Source organism: Hylobates moloch, unplaced genomic scaffold (assembly GCF_009828535.3).
Source record: "Hylobates moloch isolate HMO894 unplaced genomic scaffold, HMol_V3 SCAFFOLD_8, whole genome shotgun sequence".
Taxonomy (NCBI): domain Eukaryota; kingdom Metazoa; phylum Chordata; class Mammalia; order Primates; family Hylobatidae; genus Hylobates; species Hylobates moloch.
Window position 1 is genome coordinate 117,684,707 of NW_026652283.1, and position 21,100 is coordinate 117,705,806.

At 47.7% G+C, this 21,100-nt stretch overlaps 1 protein-coding gene and 1 long non-coding RNA gene across 6 annotated transcripts in view; both read right to left on the reverse strand.

Moving 5' to 3' along the window:
• Positions 1-6,355: 6,355 nt before the first annotated feature.
• LINC02905 (long intergenic non-protein coding RNA 2905) lies at positions 6,356-7,058 on the reverse strand. The gene has a single exon (XR_009214554.1). It is a non-coding gene; the product is annotated as a long intergenic non-protein coding RNA 2905 (long non-coding RNA).
• Positions 7,059-8,464: 1,406 nt separating this feature from the next.
• The window catches only part of GATA4 (GATA binding protein 4), an 84,364-nt gene continuing 71,728 nt past the window's right edge, over positions 8,465-21,100 (reverse strand). For 3 of the 5 annotated variants that reach the window (XM_058442865.1, XM_058442867.1, XM_032758050.2), the window contains exons 3-7: positions 19,329-19,498; positions 18,173-18,298; positions 13,304-13,391; positions 11,365-11,513; positions 8,465-10,174 (exon numbers count right to left, since the gene is read on the reverse strand). In XM_058442865.1, the coding sequence (XP_058298848.1) occupies positions 9,992-10,174; positions 11,365-11,513; positions 13,304-13,391; positions 18,173-18,298; positions 19,329-19,498 (716 nt within the window). In that variant the 3' untranslated portion in view covers positions 8,465-9,991. The remainder of the gene's footprint in view (positions 10,175-11,364; positions 11,514-13,303; positions 13,392-18,172; positions 18,299-19,328; positions 19,499-21,100) is intronic. The other 2 variants (XM_058442868.1, XM_032159157.2) reach the window with 1 other exon arrangement.

Consider the following 21,100-nt stretch of genomic DNA (forward strand, 5'->3'; position numbering starts at 1 on the left):
AGGGAGGGTACAAGTGGCCTTCCCACAGTGGTCACCTACTGAACAGGCTAGGGCAGGAGGTGAGGAGAGGGAGGCCTAGGGTATAGGGTCCTCATCTAGAAAGGCATCTGGAGGCAGAGGGGATGAGGTTGGAGGGCATGGGGTTTGCAGGAGGCATCCGTTGAAGAGCCTCTGGTCCCCCTCTTTCTATATCTGGCCTTTTCTGGAGAATAACGACCCCCCATCCCCAGGATGCCCCTGCTGTAGGATCAGGCTCACCACATTGGTAGCTTCTGGGCCCCCCAGCTTCCCTTTCTGTAGACTGGCTGAGCCGGGAGGGAAGCCATAGCCACAATTCTCACCTTACCTAGTGGAATGAATGCCTGAGGCCTAAAGGGGTTCTTCTGAGGCTAAGGGGCTATGCAATTGAAAATCACATTGTTCACAGCTTGGCTCTGTCATTGATTGTCATTGTTTATTGAGCACGTACTATGTGCAAAACACTGTTGTGAGCTCTTTGCATATATTGCTTCATTATTAGTTGTGGGGATACAAGCAAGTCACAGTATCTCTGACTTCATTAAATGGGATATCTATTAAATGGTATTACAGAAATATTACAAAGCCACACTTCTCAAACTTCAACGTACCTATGAATCCCCTGGGAATCTTGTTTAAATGCAGATTCTAAGATTAATACCAGAGCCCAAGATGTTGCCTTTCCAGCAAGCTGCTGGGTGATGCTGATGCTGTTGGTCTAGGGGCCACTTTTTTTTTTTTTTTTTTTTTTTTCTGTGACAGAGGTTCACTGTTGTTGCACAGGCTGGAGTGCAATGGCACGATCCCAGCTCATTGCAACCTCTGCTTCCTGGGTTCAAGGGATTCTCCCACCTCAGCCTCCCAAGTAGCTGGGATTACAGGCGTGCACAAGCATGCCCAGCTAATTTTTGTATTTTTAGTAGAGATGGGGTTTCACCATGTTGGCCAGGCTGGTCTCAAACTCCTAACCTAGGTGATCCCCCCTCCTCGGCCTCCCAAAGTGCTAGGATTACAGGTTTGAGCCACTGCGCCTGGCCCTAGGGGCTACATTTTGAGCAGCAAGAATTTGGAGCACAGCGATTGGCAGTTGGTAGACACTCAACAAATTGAGTGAATGATTCAATTCATCCATGTTATGTGAATGATTAAATGAGATACTAGCTAAGAAACACACATAAACTGTAACTATATGCAAGCGCTGTGCAAGCATATGCAATCATCATCCTAAGACAAAAAGGCTGAATAATCTGCCTGGAAAAGGCCAGCCGGGAAGAGTGACTCCACAGAGGAGTGGCTAGAAATCTGCTCCCATACCAGGCTGCCTGGGTCCACATCCCACCACTCAGCTGGGAGAGGCTGGGCAAGTAACTCACCCTTTCTGCATCTCAGTTTCTTCATCTGTAAATAATGACCTTACTGATTTATTTTCTTTTTCTCTTTCTTTCTTTCTTTCTTTCTTTCTTTCTTTCTTTCTTTCTTTCTCTTTCTTTCTTTCTTTCTTTTTCTTTCTTCTTTCTTTCTTCCTTTTCTTTCTTTCTTTCTTCTTTTTCTTTCTTTCGTTCCTCCCTCCCTCCCTTCCTTTCTTTTCTTTATTTCTCTCTTTCTCTTCTTTCTTTTCTTTTTTTTGACAGTCTCACTCTGTCACCCAGGCCGGAGTACAGTGGTGCGATCTCAGCTTACTGCAACCTCCGTCTCCTAGGTTCAAGTGATTCTCCTGCCTCTGCCTCCCGAGTGGCTGGGATTACAGGCGCCTACCACCACGCCCTGCTAATTTTTGTATTTTTTGTAGAGAAAGGGTTTCACCATGTTGGCCAGGCTGGTCTCGACCTCCTGACCTCAGATGATCTGCCCCCTCCTAGGGCTCCCAAACTGCTGGGATTACGGGCCTGAGCCACTGCACCCAGCTTCTGTGGGATTTTTTGGAATGATTCACTTCCATCACTGCACTGGGTCTGGTGACTACACTGGGTCTCTAGCACTGGATCTGGTGTATAGCATCACTAAACATTTTAATAATTATTATTTGTATTATTATTAGTAGTAGTAGTAGTAATAGTATTTGTCTGCCTCCTGGATTGGGGCAACCCCCAAGCCCAACAGAGTGGGCCTCAGCTCCGAAAGGATAGGCACCCAGCTTTCTAAGAGGCGCAGAATCAATTGCTCCCCCTTCCTTTGTGCCCCTCTTTTTTTTCCAACAGTGCTAGAGTTGTAATGCACATGAAAATAGATTAAAATACGGCCGCCCCAAAGAATGCGAGGAAGGGAGTGAAAGAGAAAAATACTAGGATCCTATAATGGATTGAATTGCTGCTGAGAGTTTGGGGATTCTGAAGCACATGGTGAGGGTCCATGTGGCTCTACGGGTACCTCGGAAGCAGGAGCTGAGTGAGGTTCCGGAGGCTCTTCCAGTTGCCCTTCATTTGGGGTGTGTGGCCGTGGACAGTAAACCCTATTCCCCAATGTCTCTAGGTCTTTCTCTAATCACGTATAAGTTGGGAGAATTTGGAACCAAGGATCGTCCTCAACTTCTAGAAAGACACCGAAAGACTCTTCCTCTTGGACTGCTGTCTAAACCCAGACTGGGCAGGGCTTCCCAGCTTGTAGATTTCCACTGTTTAGGAGACACAAGAGTGGAGTGTAAAAGCCCAGATTCTGGAGTGATGTGAACCCTCATTTGCACTTACTAGCTCTGTGACCTTCAACAAGTGACTAAAAATCCGTGGCCCACATCTTTTTTTGTGTGCAAAACGTGAGTGGGGGGATATGGAAGTGTTTCCTGCGGCTATAGAAAGCTGCTAGCAGCTTTTGACATGCAGTCATGTTCAATTAGCAGCAGGTCATTTTTGTTGGCAGAATTTTGGGGCTGCTTATGGATTGACGGCAGGAAAACTCAGGCTGTAGTGGAAGCTGAAAGGGAGAACACGTGCGCCCCCACATGGTAGGCGCTTTAACTGCAAGGGCAGTACCCTAGGTCGGTCCCATGGCCCTCGTAGTGAGGGTGGGCGGTCAGTGAATGTTGCTCTTCCTCACAACAGCTCTGTGGCTTTGGGCAAGTTCCCTTGACTGAGAGACAAAAGGATTTGAACCAGATGGTCTCGAGACCCAACATGATTTGTAAATGAGTCAGGCTTGGCATCTCAATCTGGACTTCCTTTCCTTAGCAGGGTTCAGTTTTCTTTGTTCCATTCGGTCTCTCAGGCCAGCTGTTGGAAACTTAGGGGTGCTAACTTCCCAGTCTTTAGCAGCTTGTCTCCTGGAAGAAGTTCAGTTTCCAAGGCTACTTTGAGGAACAATGCTCTTTGGATGTATGATTCTGGAATCATTTTTTTAAACCTCATTAACTGGGTCACAATGAAGACACTGCTTTCCATTTGAGACTCAAGACATCAATATATTTTTTTTTTTTCAGACAGAGTCTCACAATGTTGCCCAGGTTGGAGTGCAATGGCATGATCTTGGCTCACTGCAACCTCCGCCTCTTGGGTTCAAACAACCCTCCTGCCTCGGCCTCCCAAGTAGCTGGGATTACAGGCGCCTGCCACCACGCCCGGCCAATTTTTTGTATTTTTAGTAGAGATGGGGTTCCGCCATGTTGGCCATGGCTGATCTCAAACTCCTGACCTCAGGTGATCCACCCATCTCAGCCTCCGAAAGTGCTGGGATTACAGGTGTGAACCACCGCACTCGGCCAAGACATCAATCTTGAGTCTCCAGAAAGAGCATTTTCAAATCTTGGGGCCCTGAGGTGTCATCTGTACCAGTGAGAGTGTGTGAGGCCCAGAGAGAGAGGTGAGTCATTTTCCTCCAGCACGTGATTCCGTAGCTGCTGGTCCAGTCTTGGACACCTGAAGCTGCCCAGGCCAAACCATTTTACAGATGAGAATGCTAAGGTCGGAGCAGTTGTGTGAATGGCCCAATAGCACACAGCCAGCCCATGACCACACTGTGCCAGAAGACAAGTCTCAGAATTCCCCATTGTGGGCACTTCCGGTCCCCTCCTTTTTTTTAAGGAGGCAGAAGCGCAGATGTCTATGGATACAGGATCCTTCCAGGTGCGTGTGTGTGGCAGTGGCCCCTCCTGGAGGCCCCAGGACCCAGAGGAACCCACAAGCCATTGAAAAACAGTCAGAAAACATCTAAGTAACCATCTGTTTAGTATCTGTCACAAGGCCACAGAGTAAACTAAATGGAACGTCTTTGCCTTAGACAGGAACCCAGCTTGGTGTATTGACTCTCTGGTACTTATTAGCAAAGATGAACAGTTATGATTTTTGTTCATTTTTAGATTTATTATTTATTTATTTATTTATTTTGAGATGGAGTTTCTTTCTGTCGCCCAGGCTGGAGTGCAGTGGTGGGATCTCGGCTCACTGCAGCCTCCATCTCCCAGGTTCGAAGGATTCTCCTGCCTCACCCTCCCAAGTAGCTGGGATTACAGGCGCCCCCACCACCCCCAGCTAATTTTTGTTTTTAGTAGAGATGAGGTCTCACCACATTGGCCAGGCTTGTCTTAAACTCCTGACCTCAAATAATCCAGCCGCCTCAGCCTCCTAAATTGCTGGGACTATGGGCGTGAGCCACCGTGCCCGGCTTGTTCATTTTTAAATTGAGGTATAATTTTCATGCGGTTGTTTTTGACTCTGAAAAATGAGGAAAACTCCAAACGATTAGTTAAAACTACTTCAAAACATGGGACCTGTGCTGGGTGTGGTGGCTCACACCTCTAATCCCAGCATTTTGGGAGGCCGAGGTGGGCAGATCACTTAAGCCCAGGAGTTTGAGGCCAGCCTGGGCAAAATAGTGAGACCCTGTCTCTACTAAAAATACAAAAAAATTAGCCAAATGTGGTGGTGGCACACATCTGTAGTGCCTAGCTGCTCAGGAGGCTGAGGTGGGAGGATCGCTTGAGCCCGGGAGGTGGAGGCTGCACTGAGCTATGATTGTACCACTGCACTCCAGCCTGGAGGACAGAGCAAGACTCTGTCTCAAAAATAAAAACAAAAACAAAAATGGGGCCCATGGCAGGGGTGGGAGTGGGTAAAGGGGACTCTGCCAGTGGGAAGGTTGGAAGCCACTCTGAGGAATCCCCAAGGAAAGGTATACAACGGGCGACTGTGGAGGGTATCACAGAGGATTCCAGCCCAGAGTCTCCAGCAGGACCCGGGCCCCTCAGAGGCTATAGCAGCTCCTTCCAATGGAAAAGCATGTCAGGGGCACTCTGGACCCATCGCTTTGGTCAGCAGAGCCCTGGCCCCCTTAGGGCTCTGTGAGTTCAGTGTTTACCGACCACATCTATCCTCCATCCCTGCTTAACAGTTTGAGATCATCAAGAACCCGAGAAGTAATGGATATTTTCCATTTTTATTAAGTTCTCAAGGAAAAGGAGAGAGGAGGAACGATAAATCTCAATTTATTGTTATTATTATTATTTGAGACGCAATTTCACTCTTGTTGCCCAGGCTGGACTGCAATGGCGTGATCTCGGGTCACTGCAACCTGCACCTCCCGGGTTCAAGAAATTCTTCGGCCTCAGCCTCCCAAGTAGCTGAGATTACAGGTGCCCACCACCGTGCCTGGCTAATTTTTTGTATTCTTAGTAGAGACGGGGTTTCGTCATGTTAGCCAGGCTGGTCTCGAACTCCCGACCTCAGGTGATCCACCTGTCTCCCCTCCAAAAGTGCTGGGATTACAGGAGTGAGCCACCGCGCCCAGCCAATATTTTTTTTAACGTCTCTAATTACAACTCACTTTCAGCAAATTCGTCTTCAAGAGGCAGCACAAGAGACTACGGTATCTTGGTTGTATGCGCAGTATGCTGATATTGTCCACTAGTATTGTCCATAGTATTCAGCTGCTTCTGAATTAACTCAGTGTGTGTGTGTGTGTGTGTGTGTGTGTGTGTGTGTGTGTCTCAGAGGGAAGGAGAGGGAAAGAAGTTTATCAGGCGAATAACAGCAGCAACAGCTGTAGGACGGAAGACAGTCATCCCAGAGGGAATGGAGTGAGTGTGAGTGTAAGCGCCTCATTTATCACTCATCTTGGGATGGGAGAAGCCCCCTTTTGTGTTCATCTGAAAACTCCCCAACCTGGAGCCTACGATCACGAGCACCAGTATCTCACAGACTTTTTCGATTCTTGTGTTCTGGTTAACTTGGAGCACAGCCATGCCATCAGTACTTTCTGCAAAACTAACCTCCCCACACACACCCCCGCCGCCCCCGGGTTTTAGCCAGAGAAGTGAGCTGGCAGTGCACAGACCAGAAAAAAGAATGGACTTTGAAAAATGAGGGCTGTTTTGCTATCGTCTTCGCTTTGATGATTTTATTCTTATTTGTTCTCAAATAGCCTTTTTGCAAATGCCACTGCCACTGCTATCTGGAGGAGCAATGTAAAAGTCACGCAGGAGCCAGAGCTCATAGGGCAGCACCATGTCCCTGGAGGATAAGGGACAGGGCCTCAGTGACTGAAATGAGAGCAACAGTGTAAAGTGGCAGACAGACCACAGAAGGAAATTCCTGGAGATTCCACTTCCCAAGCTAAGCCTCTCAGGCATGGCGCATGCTTGTGTTGTTACAGGTTGACAGGACATTTGTGCTCCAGCTTCAAGCAAGCAAGGCAAGGATGCAAACTGAAGAATAGGCGCCAATGTCACAAAATGATAAAACAAGCAAACTAAAACCAGAACACCCAGTCCCACTCCAAAAGAAAGAGCTTTCCGAATGGCTGTGTCCCATGCACTCGGTCCACGAGTGAGAGCTGGGAGCTCTGCAGTGCGGGGCTTGTCCTAAAACTCCCCACCCCGGCTCCATTTGGTACATATTCAGAGGTTGTAAACTTATTATTATTATTATTATTATTTGGAGACGGAGTTTCGCTCTTGTTGCCCAGGCTGGAGTGCAATGGCGAGATTTCGGCTCACCACAACCTCTGCCTTCTGGGTTCAAGCGATTCTCCTCTGTTTCCCGAGTAGCTGGGATTACGGGCATGCACAACCACACCCGGCTAATTTTGTATGTTTAGTAGAGACGGGGTTTCTCCATCTTGGTCAGCCTTGTCTTGAACCCCTGACCTCGGGTGATCCGCTTGCCTCAGCCTCCCAAATTGCTGGGATTACAGGCATGAGCCACCGCAGCCAGCCTAAACTTATTTTCATTACTGTTAAGCCAAATGTAATCACAGCATAATCCCAGCTAAAATTAATTTTGTTACTGCTCACCTCTTAGAGGCATGTAAGTCTAATTTTAAAGATAAATGCTCTCTTTAATTGTTAAAAGACTTGATGTGGGCTTCAAAAGGTTTTGTTTGTTGTTTGTTTCGTTGTTTGAGACAGAGTCTCGCTGTTACCCAAGCTGAAGTGTTAGTGGCATGAGCTCACTTCACTGCAGTCTTGACCTCCTGGGCTCAAGCAATCCTCCCACAACCTTCTAAGTAGCTGGGATCACAGGGGCATGCCACCATACCCGGCTAATTTTCTACTTTTTTGCAGAGAGAGAGTCCCCCTATGTTGCCCAGGCTTGTCCTCACCTCCCAGGCTCAAGCAATCCTCCTGCCTTGGCCTCCCAAAATGCTGGGATTACAGGGGAGAGCCACCGTGCCCGGCCCCACTCCACATACTTTTAAGATGACACCCCAGTGGCCTAAGGAGGTGAAGACAAATGGATAAAGGAGAGGAAGTGCCAGCCTTCTCTCTCATTCTTGTGGGACATAATTTGCCCCTTAGCCTGTGTGGATCAAACCATAAAATGGCAAGAGCTCCTTGTCCTGGAGGGACACACTTTTAAGTCAGACGGGGCTAGAGAGAACGTTTTCTTCCAGGTAGATGGAATCTCATGCTCCAGACCCTGATGTCCGGAGGAGAGCTCTAAAAACGCCCTCAGATGCTTGGGAGCGGTGATCCATGCCTGTAATCCCAGCACTTTGGGAGGCCGAGGCGGGAGAATCGCTTGAGGCCAGGAGTTTAAGACCAGCCTCAGCAACAAAGCAAGATCCCATGTCTACAAAATAAAAAATTAGCTGGGCATGGTGCTGTGCACCTGTGGTACCAGCTACTCAAGAGACAGGCAAGTGGATCGCTTGAGCCAGGTAGGTCCATGATGGCACACAGCACTCCAGCCTGAGCATCAGAGCAAGACCCTGTCTCAACAAATCAATAAATACATTGAGCAACTTTTGTTGGACCACAAGGAACTTTGTTTATGGATAGGTACAACCCTCTCCTAGGAAATTAAAGCCCAGTGGTGACCCCCATCTAATGTCTCACGTTAGCAGGGCTGGGATGAGTGTCCTTTTCAGGACCCACTGCTAGCTAAAGAGGGAGCCTTGGCCAATGGCCAAAAATAAAGGAAGCAGCTGTGAGTGGCTCAGTGGATCCACCGCCTCAAGACTCCCCGGAAGAGAACAGCAACAACGCTGAACCTCCCAGTGAAGACCACTAAGGGAGGAGGGAAAGAGGAATACAGATAAATTTATTAGTTAAATACTGATTTTACAGCCATTTCACCTTAAGACAATGTTAACAGGTTTGTGGGTTAGGGAAGGTATACGAGGGGGCCTTTGGAAGAAAACAATGTAAATGATGATTAAAACAGAACCTTGGTTCAAAGGTATTCTCTGCTACAGCCAGTAGGATTTTGGAGTGAGGGGGCTGGGCATGTGGGGAGGCGTAGTAATGCCACAGTCAGCTACAGCTCTGCTGAGAAAGAGGAAGGAGTCTCCATGAGCTCCAGCCTCAGGGGCGGAAACTGAGCAATGTGCAGAGGAGAAGGCAGCGGATCCCGGAGCAGCTCAGAGTCGGAGGCTCCCTCCAGGCCCCCGTGCCGTGTCTTAGCAGTTGTCTTCTTTCCATGAATTTTGTTGCATTGTGTTTGTTTACTTTGAATTCGTGTTGTAGAATCTCTGGCTTTTTGCCTCCTGGACAAAAGACTTCTGCTGGGGCGAGGCTGCAGGTCCAGAGGGACTCTGGCTGCCATCTGACCAAGGGCCAGGAGGAGCAGACAGACAGCAGGTGGGCCAGCCCTTGGGACACTCCTGCCCCCTGACCAGGACTCTATCCACTTACACTCTCCCCAGAAGGATCTCGAGGCGCGGCTGAGGGCTTGCCAGACCGGCTTGAGCAGCAGAACGTTTTGTTCTTACTCAGAACCCCTCTATGTGTGACACGGTGAATGAAGGGTCTGCAGTGAACTCGAGGGGGTGCCGTTTGGCTAAACCACCCAGCTCTTGTTTTGCCAGAGGAGAGACACGTACAAGCTGCAGGCAGAGCTGAATTGCTCAGAGCAGGAAGAGGGATTTTTCTTTTGAGAGATGTTGGAAGTGAAGGAGCAAAGGCCCGCAGCAGGAGGAAGGCACCCGGGGGAGAAGTTGCCAGCTGCATTTTGATGAGGCTGCGTCTGTGGTGGGTGAAGTGCCCCTCGAGCTCCCCAGGAACTGTTCAGTCACTTGTATGTCACACCCCACAGTTTTGGAGTCAGATTTGGTATTGGGGATGCAGGGCGGTGCCATGCCTCATGCGGATGGATGGGGAAATGGCCTGTCCCCAGGGGTCCGTCCCATCCAGGTACATGGCAAACAGATGCCGTTATTCAGGCTGTAGCAGGGTCCCAGGGCCCGGCCCTCCGCTTGTTCTCAGATCCCCAGTGCTGGAAACACAATGCAAAACCCACGGTCTAGGCCACAGTGGTGAACGCAGGGGACAAGGACATCTTGGGAAAGAAGTCTCCAACTCACAGGAGACATGCAGTGTGCTCGTGCGGAAGGGTGGGCTCCCTCCAGTCCCACCACCATGTAAAGGCATCTGAGAAAATCCAACACCCGCTTCCCCTAACAAGATTGTCGACTTCAAGTTTCTTCCCAGTTGTTGTTCTGGAGTCATTACCAGGCAGAGAAGGCCCGCCCCTGGGAGCCCAGGGCCTCCGTCTTTGCTGTCCTCCAAGTCCCAGGTCCGTGCAGGAATTTGAGGAGGGAAGAGGGAAGATTACGCAGTGATTATGTCCCCGTGACTGTCGGCCAAGACCAGGCTGTTCCAAGAGTCCTGCTTGGAGCTGGTCTGCGGAGACTGGCTGACGGGAGATGCATAGCCTTGTGGGGAGAGCTTCAGGGCCGAGAGGACTGGGTGGATGGAGGGCCCATGGCCAGACATCGCGCTGACCGAGAATGTCTGAAAAGCAGAAAGCACACGATGAGGCCCGAGGAGACGCTCCTGAGAGCTTGGGAGGTCTAGGCTGGGGAGGGCGCCCTACTATGCAGATGTCGCCAGGATGACTCCAGCCCTCAGGAAGGGATCAAGGAGCACTTCTCTCTGTTTCTCCTGATCCTGGTGATCTAGGCATGAAGAGTCTGGGTGATGCATCAGCTCCTTCTGAGCACAGTATACGACCAGGGCTATGACCCGGTGGCCCTGTGGATACTGTGGTTGCCCAGAAGGCTCTAATGGTTACAGGAGACACTTTCTACCATCCTATCACCACCACATCCACTTTCCAACAGGTAGGCCATCCACCCAGCCCAGAAGGGGCTCCTGGTGCCCCTGGTTCTGTGGGATCAGGTTCTCCCAGACAGTAAGAAGCTCATTAAGAAACGGCCTCTTTCAGTTAAGAGCAGAGACAAGATCACAGCAGGGGCTGGTCAAAGGAGACCGTGATCAAGCTTGGTGCATCCTGGTCCCAAGAGAGGGAACTGCAGAGGGGGGGAGGCAGGGAAGCCGAGGCGCCATCATCCTCCGCCAGAGGGAACCTGGGCTGCCCCCGGGCATCCCCTGACACACGTGCAGAGCCGGGCCTCATGAAAGTGGCATCCTGCCTGTGACCTCTCCACCAGCCTGCCCTCCCTGCCCTCTGCAGGGTCCAGGCCTTTCCCCATGCCAGCTTCCTCCTCCTTCCCCACCCTCTCCTGTTGAAGTCTAACCTCCCTGCACGTAGGAGGCAGATTGCCTAGAGAACCCCCACTCTGCCTCCGACAGCGGAACCACGCCTCTCCTCGCCCCAGCGCGCAGTCTCATTCAGGCTGTACTTGTGTGTTGTTTTCCGCCCCCGCCACCCATGCTGCATGCCAGCCCCGGACTCCCCTCTCTGTTTCCAAAGATGGTGGCATACAGCAGCTATTAAAAAATTGTGAGTCACAGTCACGTCCACATCACCATAGCTTGATAAGATGTCCTGAAATACAGCCCGATGCAGGCCCTGAGGGCACCACGCAGCTCAAAGGCTGGGTCTTCCTAGCCCAGAGGGTAGCTCACTGCTTGCACCTGCAAGTCCTCGCTGCTAGTCCCACCCAATACTAGGCTGGCCTCTGGGACTCTGCAGTTGGCCTCCCCATGAACAGCCCTGGCGCCTCACCCGTGGCGCGTACCTGGGACACGGAGCTGCCGTGCCCGTAGTGAGATGACAGGCCAGGCTCTGTCTTGATGGGACGCATCTCCTCACTGCTGCTGGTGGTGGCATTGCTGGAGTTGCTGGAAGCACCGCTGGCGGGAGGAAGGCTCTCACTGCCTGAAGGAGCTGGAATGAAGCAGAGTCAGCACACCCAAATCAGCAGCAGGGACAAATGAACAGCCGGCAGCCTGCGAGACAGCCGGGATGGGTGAGACAGCCGGGATGGGTCCGTGCTAATGGCTTTATCTACATTTGCCGGGGAGAGCAGCAGGGGTCCTTATTAGCAGAGAGCTACAGTTCTCACAGGGATGGCTTCTTCCCCCTATCTCATCTCAAACCCTTGAGGCCACATGTGTTTCAGGATTCAAAACTTAAAAAAAAATTCTTCCTCATTCAACATGAAGATTCAAATTTTTAAAAATCCAAATACTGTGTATTATTACAGAATACCTCCAGCAGGGCCTGAGATAATACTCTGTAATTAAATACATTAATATCTCCACAGCAAAACATGTGAATATCATACTGAATGGAGTAAACAGAGACTATCAACAGCCTCGTGTCTGTTCAAAATAGGTTTTGCTGCCAAATCTAGCTTCCCGGATTTGGGATTTTGGACTGGGGATTGTGCACCTGAACCGAATGTCTTTTCTACCTGTGATTGCTATGTGAGAGGAAATAAGGTTACCCAGGGGACATAGGGGACTCGTCAGCAGTAGGGAAGCAGGAGGAGAGGTGGGAGACCACCGGTGTGAGACACTGAAAATTCCAGTAGGGAATATGCCTGCCAGAAGGGGTAAGCCATGGTTGAATGTAGAAAAGTAGAACTTTGATCATGTTCTTGGTAGTGGAAAGGGCCAGTTTATCTGACTCTGTCATGCCTTAGGTTAGAAGATAAATTTTCCATCAGATCAGCAATTCATTTTCTCTGTGACTGTAGCATTGGCCAGTAAAATCTTTAACTGGGTAGCAGTACTGAGTGAGGAATGTTTTGGTAGGGAACATAAAAGTGTTAAAGAACAGCCCTTGTTCTTTCAGAAATTTATATATAATTTAATAAATAAATATAATTTAAATTTAATAAAGTTAATAAATTTAAAAAAGAACAGCCCTCGTTCTTTTTAAATGTATTGTTTTTTTTTTTTTAGAGATAGGGTCTTGCTCTGCTCTCCAGGCTGGAGTGCAGTGGCATGATCATAGGTCACTGCAGCCTCAAACTTTTGAGCAGCCCTTATTCTTAATCTAGAAATTAAGAAGGCAGAGTGGTATATTGAAGAGAACATTAACCCAGAAGCATAAAAACTTGGGTTTAATTCTCTACGCATTAACAGCTGTATGACCCTCGTTAAATCATTGTCCTCCATGAGCCTCAGTTTGCTTGTTAGTAAAATGGGGTCATAAACTGGTTCTCATGGAGTCTTACTTTCATGGAGAGAATATTTCTGAAGGCGCTTTCTGAAGCACAAGGCACTGCATGATGTTAATTATACATTGGCTTAGAGATCAATCTGTTAGGAACGTGATTAATTAGACCCTGTCCTCCTGGATCCTCGTTAGCCCAAAGAGAATTGAAAGCAACTGAGCTTTTGGGTGGCTGCAGCGCCAAAGATGAAAGGACTGAGTGAAGTTCCTCTTTCCTGCTCAACTGGTCCAGCCTGAGCACTGGGTCTTTGCAGTCGGCAGTGATCAGGCCCCTGCTCGAGTTGAGCCTGCTTCGAAAGCTCCCAACACGTTCCACGGCAATTGTTACTTTTTTGCTGGGCTCTTCATCCTGTCCTGAAAGGCCAGGGATGTACGATGCTGTCACCACACCCTGGCGGCCTGGGCTGGCCTGCCTAACCCGGAAGATAGGATTCTTATGCACTCTGAGGGCTCCCCGATGTATTCATATAATCACTCACAGATCCTTTCCTCACCTGCTGGCGTCTTAGATTTATTCAGGTTCTTGGGCTTCCGTTTTCTGGTTTGGATCCCCTCTTTCCGCATTGCGAGAGGCCTGGGGACCTGGAGGGTCACAAGTAAATATACAGGGTTTTCCATTTCTACATAATCTGCTACAGCATTGAAAGACGCACACCTGCTGCAAGAAAGCAACACCTAAGCAATCTCTCCACAAAGCCTGGGGCTCAGACGGGCTGCACAGGCCTCTGGAACTCAGTGAGAAAGAAATCAATTCCATTTTTGAAAAACTTATTGAGCACCTGTGTGATGTGATGGGTACTTTACTAGAGCCTGGAGAATAGGGAACTGAAGACACACAGTTCCTACCCTCAGAAATTCATAGACAAGTAGAAATAACCAGACTCTGGCAGGTGATGTAAAAAGACAGAGAAACACTAAACTCTGTCCTGGGGTGAGGAGTGGGAAGGAGGGGCACGTGAGGATATCAAGGAAGGCTTCAGTGGGGAGGTGACACCTGAGTTTGTAAAAGGTTTTGAGGAGACAGAGGCAGGCATTTCAGGCAGCAGAAACAGAATATTCAAAAGCCTTTATCATCCACACAAGGGCCCTGAAAACAAAAAGTGGGTGCTAGGCCAGGCACAGTGGCTAATGCCTATAATCCCAGCACTTTGGGTGGCAGAGCTGGGAGGACTGCTTGAGCCCAGGAGTTCAAGACCATCCTTGGCAACATAGTGAGACCCCACCTCTACAAAAAAGTTTTAAAATTAGCTGGGCATGGTGGCGCATGCCTGTAGTCCCAGCTGCTCAGAAGGCTGAGATAGGAGGATCACTTGAACCCAGGAACTCGAGGCTCCAGCAAGCCGTGATCATGCCACTGCACGCCAGCCTGGGTGATGGAGCAAGGCCCTGTCTTAAAAAGGGGCGAGGATGCGGGGGTGCTATCAATAATTGTGCTGGGAAAATTGGCCTCAACAGCAACAGTCCCAGTGAGTTGAAATGTAACATCATTCTACTTATAGCAGTTCTGTACTGCATTGGGTCTGGCTGGAGCCATTGGTGCTACTATGAATGGTGGGGAGCGGTAAGAGACTATGCTAGAGATTGCCCTGTGACCAGGTTCTGAGATAAAATGTCCCTGGACAATACTTTGACCACAGTTCTGTTGGGAGGCAGGCCCCAGAGCCATTCACAGATGCCTAAGCCAGTCCTGGGGAGCAGGACTGCAGGGTGCCTTCCCCACATCTGGTTTCTCTTAGGCTGAGCCAAGTCTTTTAGCCCCTGTTCTATGCTATGCTTGTCTACCATGTGGGATTGATAAAGTCCACACCTGCAGATACAGAAAGAAAAGCAATTACTGCTTCAGAGACATGAACATGGAATGGTTAAGCGAGAAATGCACCAGCATATGTGAACTTCAACTTGCCTATTTAACTGTGGGTAGATGGGGCAGCATTTGCACCCCCCGACCCCACCATCTGCACATCTGTCTGTGACTCTACACCCAGACCCCTATTTCCCACCTTGTGGAAGGGTGTTCTCCCCTACCCCACCCCCTAGCTATGCCTCAAATGTTCAAGCCCATTCTGGCCTCAGAAGAATCTTCCCCTCATGTTAATCTCCATTCACTTAGGTATGCTTTTTTTTTCAGTTGCAGTAAAATAAAATACATGTAACTTAAAATTTACCATCTTAGCCATTTTTAAGTATATTGTTCTGTAGCATTAAGTGCATTCACACTGTTCTGCAACCCTCACCACCATCCCCAGAACTCTTCTCATCTTGCAAAACTCAAACTCCATATCCATTAAACATCACTCCTCATTCCCCCTTTCCCCAGCCCCTGACAGCCTCCATTCTACTTTCTGTCTCTATAGATTCGACATGTGGTGTCAGGGGCCAGAATTCCCTTCCTTTTCAAGGCTGAATAATATCCTACATGTATATATATCACATTTTGTTTATCCGTTCATTTCTCCATGGACACTTGGGTTGTTTCCATCTTTCTGCAATTGTGAATCATGCTGCTATAAACAGGACTGTACAAATAGCTCTTTGAGACCCTGCCTTTAATTCTTTTGGGTATATATCCAGAAATGGTATGCTGGATCATGTGGTAATTCTATTTTTTTATTTTCTGAGAATATAATCTTTTTAATACCTATATAATATTTCCCAATAAGTTTCTTGTACCATTCCCATATTGAAGAACAATAGTTTAACCATTTTCCTTCCAAAGGCTTTTTTCCCTCCATTTTTGCTATTACAGTGATTAACAAACATCCTTGTATATATGCTTTGTAGAAAGAAATATTTTCTTATGAGTGTTCATAACTTTAGCATTTGCTTGTTCATTATAACAAGAAATCATGAAAAGATACATGAGACTAAGTTAACAACAGCCCTCTCACTCCATTACCGTCAATCCTATCCCAATGAGGCAACTGGATTTAACAGCCTGTTATATATTCTTACATTTAAAAAAAATTCTCAAACGCTCATGTACACATATATATCTATTGACTTGGTTTGGCTGTGTCCCCACCAAAATCTCATCTTGAATTGAAGCTCCCATAATTCCCACGTGTTGTGGGAGGGACCTGATGGGAGATAATTGAGTCACAGGGGTGGTTTCTCCCATACTGTTCTCACTGTAGTAAGTCTCATGAGAGCTGATGGTTTTATGAGGGGAAACCCCTTTTGCTTGGCTCTCATTCTCTCTTGCCTGCTGCCATGTAAGACGTGCCTTTCACCTTCCGCCATGATCGTGAGGCCTCCCCAGCAATGTGGAACTGTGAGTGCACTACGCCACTTTTTAATTTTGGGTATGTCTTTATCAGCAGTGTGAAAAGAGACTAATACACCTATAAGTGTATATTTGTGTGTGTGTGTTCACCCATCCACTGGTCTGTCCGCCCATCCATATGTATGTGTGTTTAATGCACGTTCAACACTCATAGTATGGGGTCATGCTACATATATTTCTTTGCAATGTGCTTTTTCATTTTCTAGATCAAGACACATGGCTCTAGATTATTATTTTTAAATTTCTCCTCAATATTCCACATTTTGGGATATACCAGAATTTTTTCAACCATTCCTTTATGGGGTTTTAAGATTGTTTCTAGTTTTTACCACCACAAACAATGCAGCAATAAATGGTTCAAAGGTCATCATGTACCGGTTATTTTTTATAGGCTAGTTTCCCAACAGTAGACCTGCCAGATATAAAGCTGTTCATGGTTTTAACCTTAAAAAATACCACTAAGTTAATAGATGCAGTAATTCAAATACAAATCAATAATATATGAGAGTATCTAATTCCCCAAATCCATAGCATCACACACTTTAATTTTTGCCAAGTATATGGGCAAAATAGGGACTTCCGTGGTCATTTTCAAGTACATTTCCCTGATTTTTAGTGAGATTCAGCATATCTGCACGTGTTTCATGGCTATCTGGGCAGCTTCTGTGAGATGTCAGTCCATATCTTTTGCCCATTTTGGGGAAGTGGGGGAAAGATCACTTGTTCTTTTCTTATTAGGCTATAAGATCTATCTGTTTCTGGTTTGGTGTGGTTTTAATTTAACCTGTATTTGGACAATTAAGACTTGCATATGTACCATCTAAGGTACCAAGGGGGAACACAACAAAAAAGAGTGTCCTTCCAATCCCTTCTCCCCAGGACCCCACTTTTTCTCCTGGAGGCATCCAATGTACATATATATGCATACATGTGACCAGGTGACCAACCTCTACATATCGTACCAGAGGTGTTCTGTATATGTGGAAGCAACCACCTACAAATTATGTTCTTCCTCATTTATAAAAATAGTGCCATAGTAGGTAGCGTTCTGCACCTTGCCTTTTTGTTAATGGAGAATGTTTCAATAAAAGTTAAAGAGCTTTGTAGAAGCTCCTTGTAATTCTGGAAATATTAACCCTTTTCCTGATACTGTGTGTATTGGTCTCTACTTTCCCTAGGTATCATTTCCAGGCACTAATAGTAAATGTTTACAAAATCAAATATATCTAACTATTCTTATACGGCTAAAAAGTTTTAAAATCTTGTTTAAGAAGTTCTCCCATCCCCAAAGTTATAGAAATACTTTCCCTTACATTTTCTTCCAGTGTTTTTATTGTCTGACTTTTTTTGTAGTATTTTATTGTCTAATATTTTTATTTTTTGGAGACAGGGTCTCACTTTGTCACTCAGGCTGGAGTGCAGTGGCACAATCAGAGCTCACTGTAGCCTCAAACTCCTGAGCTCAAGCCATCCTCCTACCCCAGCCTCCTGAGTAGCTGGGACTAGAGGCATGCACCACCATGCCCAGCTAGTTTTTTCTTTTTTTAGTAGAGACAAAGTTTCACCACGTTGTCCAGGTTGGTCTTGAACTCCTGAGCTCATGCAATCCTCCTGCCTCAGCCTCCCAAAGTGCTGGGATTACAGGCATGAGTCATGATGCCTGGCCTTACTTTTAGTTTATTTCAAAGATGTTTTACATTTAATATCTTTAATTCACCCAAGTTTATTTTTGTTTAAGGTAGGAGGTGGAGGTCACGCTGTCCTTTTGTTTTCCAAATGAACAGCCAATTTTGTCAATACAACTTTCCTTAAGCTTCTTATCCACTGAATCAAAATGTCACCTTTGTTACATATCAAGCTGCTATATATAAATACAGCCTGCTCATCTGTAAAATGGAAAATTCACTTATACAATGTGAAGGATGGAAGAAGCCAGCAAAGTAGTTGCAAGTCCCTTCCAAATCTAAGTATCTTTGTTAAGAAGGGAAAATGAATGCTAGTTCAAAGGAAGAAGACAAGGGAGGACAGAGAGATGGGCATCAGAAGGCAAGGATGCCGTGTGGGCGCAGGACCCACGTACCCCGTGGAGCTTCATGTAGAGGCCGCAGGCATTGCACACAGGCTCGCCCTCTGCGTTCCGGCGCCACAGCGTGGTGGTGGTGGTCTGGCAGTTGGCACAGGAGAGGCCCACTCGGCGGGAGGCGGACTGCAAGACAGGAAACAAACCCTTCATGTCCAAGTAAAAAAAGGTGGGCACTGCCCTTCCACCTCGCGTGTGGCTGTGGAGCTGGGCCTCCCCAACCGGAGGCAGGGCTGGGCCCTAATGACCCTGCATGAGATCTCTGACCTGTGATGGCACCTAACTCTCCTGTCACCTGGGCCACTGCGAGGAGTAAATCAGAACAACGTTTCTGCTGCACAAGGAGAGCGAACGTGGGCATCAAAGACCTGGTTTCCTGTCCTAACCATCATTCCCCATCAGGCAAATAACCCAGTGAGCGCCGGGCACTGCTGGCAGGAAAGCTTCTCCTGAGAGTAGAATTGACCAGCGCTGCAGGTGCCGGGGGCAGGCGGAGAGTGAGGAATCACGCTGTCCAAATGGTATCAAAGTCTGAATGGCCCTGGGACCTCAAGAAAGGGAGGCACCAGGTTTATCCCCTCTGTTCTTCCCTCCTTAATATATTCCAAGCTGGTTGGTGTTGATCAGAATCAAATTATATTAAAAAGGAGCAGGAAGCCAGGAGCCAAGGCCCAGGCCCAAACTCTTCCCCAGCCACGGGGCCCAACACAAGCTGCTTGCACTTCCGGGCTTTGGGATTTATCAACTATTAACCGAGGTCAGGGTAGAGAACAGCCTCTGAGGTGACCTTCCTTGCAGGGTTGGTGTGGATGGAGGAGACACTCCAGTCAACACCGGACTGGGAACCAGGAAACCTGGATTCTGGTTCCAGAGTTCCAGATGGGAGACTCAGTACCTGAGTGGCTGTGGGCAAAGCCACTAGCTTTTCTGAGCCTCACTTTCAGTTTCTGTGTGCCGAAGAGGTTGAACTAGACAGCCTGGATCATTCTGGTGGCTCCAGCTAACTCTAAAGTTGAGAGAATTATTATGGGGCTCTCACCCATGTAATCCCCTGATCCGCACCCTCAAGTTCCAAAATTCAAAACCAGAGGATGTCCCACCAAAGCGAGAGCCCTGCAGCCAGGTGCCCAGAGGAGGCTGCGAGGCACGTGCTTACCAGCCGGCGCTGGGGCTTGATGAGCGGCCGGTTGATGCCGTTCATCTTGTGGTAGAGGCCGCAGGCATTGCACAGATAGTGACCCGTCCCATCTCGCCTCCAGAGCGGGGTGGACATAGCCCCACAGTTGACACACTCTCTGCCTTCTGAGAAGTCGTCAAACATATCTACTGAGTTGCGGGGAACAGACAAGAAAAGACACAGAGGATTAATTCTTTGTTTACACCCAGCACTTACATTTGAGAATCTAGAGCGCGCAGCAACAATGCCCTTTCCTTGGAAGGAGAAGACCACCTCGGGCTGCTCTTGCTCTTCCTTACTCTGACTTCAGCCCCTGCTCCCTAATCCCAGACACTGCGAGCTCCCCTGAGCATGAGAAGAGGAAAAGTCGCAGCGATCACCCGCGTCCTGGGCTGGGAGGTGGGACACCTGCATTTCAGTCCAGATATCACATTCAGAGCCTCCAGCCCTAGGCCTCTCACCTCACACTGAGGTCCGCGCAAACCTTCTTGCTCTCTCTTTTTCCCTTTCAAAGTTAGTAAGATTGCTTTTCCCTTTGCATAAAGATATAATAAATATTTACCTTAGGAAAATTAGTGCCAAAATATATAAGGAAAATCCAGATTGTCACTAATGTTTTGAGCATTTGGTTCTATTGTATCCTTTGTAAGACTGTATTTATTTTATTCTTTTTATTAGAGACAGGGTCACTATGTCACCCAGGCTGGAGTACAGTGGTGCAATCATAACTCCAGCCTTGAACCCCTGAGCTCAAGCGATCCTCCAGCCTCAGCCTCCCAAAGTGCTGAGACTACATGCATGAGCCACTGTGCCCAGCCCTTTGTGAGACTTTTCTTTTCTTTCTTTGAGATGGAGTTTCACTCTTGTTGCCCGGGCTAGAGTGCAATGGTGTGATCTCAGCTCACTGCTACCTCTGCCTCCCGGGTTCACGCGATTCTCCTGCCTCAGCCTCCCAAGTAGCTAGGATTACAGGCATGCGCCACCACACACGGCTAATTTTGTGCTTTTAGTAGAGACGGGGTTTCTCCATGTTGGTCAGGCTGGTCTCGAACTCCTGACCTCAAATGGTCCACCCGCCTCGGCCTCCCAAAGTACTGCGTGAGTACACCACCCAGTGGGTACTGGGTGATGTACTCACACTGGCCTTGTGAGACTTTGATATGTTGATATATATTTTTGCCAAGCTATGTAATTCTGAGTCTGTGTGGGTCTTTTGCTTAATACCAAAACATTTTCCCAATGACAAATTCTTTATAAACTCATATATCATTATTCCATCATATAAATGTGCCATCATTTAACTAGTATCATTCAGCTATTAATCTTCATCCAGTTTTGGATTCTTGTTTCATAAACACTGCTCCTTACTTAAGTCTGTGCATTTCTAGTTATTCCTTAACATACTCTCTGAGAAGTAGAATTTCTGAGTCAAAGGCACTAAATTTCTTTTTAAGTTCTTGGAATTTTCTAACTGTCCTGCAAAAAAAAGCTTCATTCATTCATTTTTTCTGTTTTAATATACCTGTACGGGCTGCCATATCATAGTTGGACATTTTTCTTGCTTATTGATATATAAAATAAAGGTGCATATTATAAGCAATGGCACCTTAGAGCTGCTCATATAAGCGTAGCATCTCCCCAACTACCACAAGGCTGCCGGGGTCTGCCGCTCCCTTCACTCGCTCACCGCTGCCCCCCATCACCTTTATTGTCCATGTCTACAGAATGTTACAATTGACAGATTCCACCTG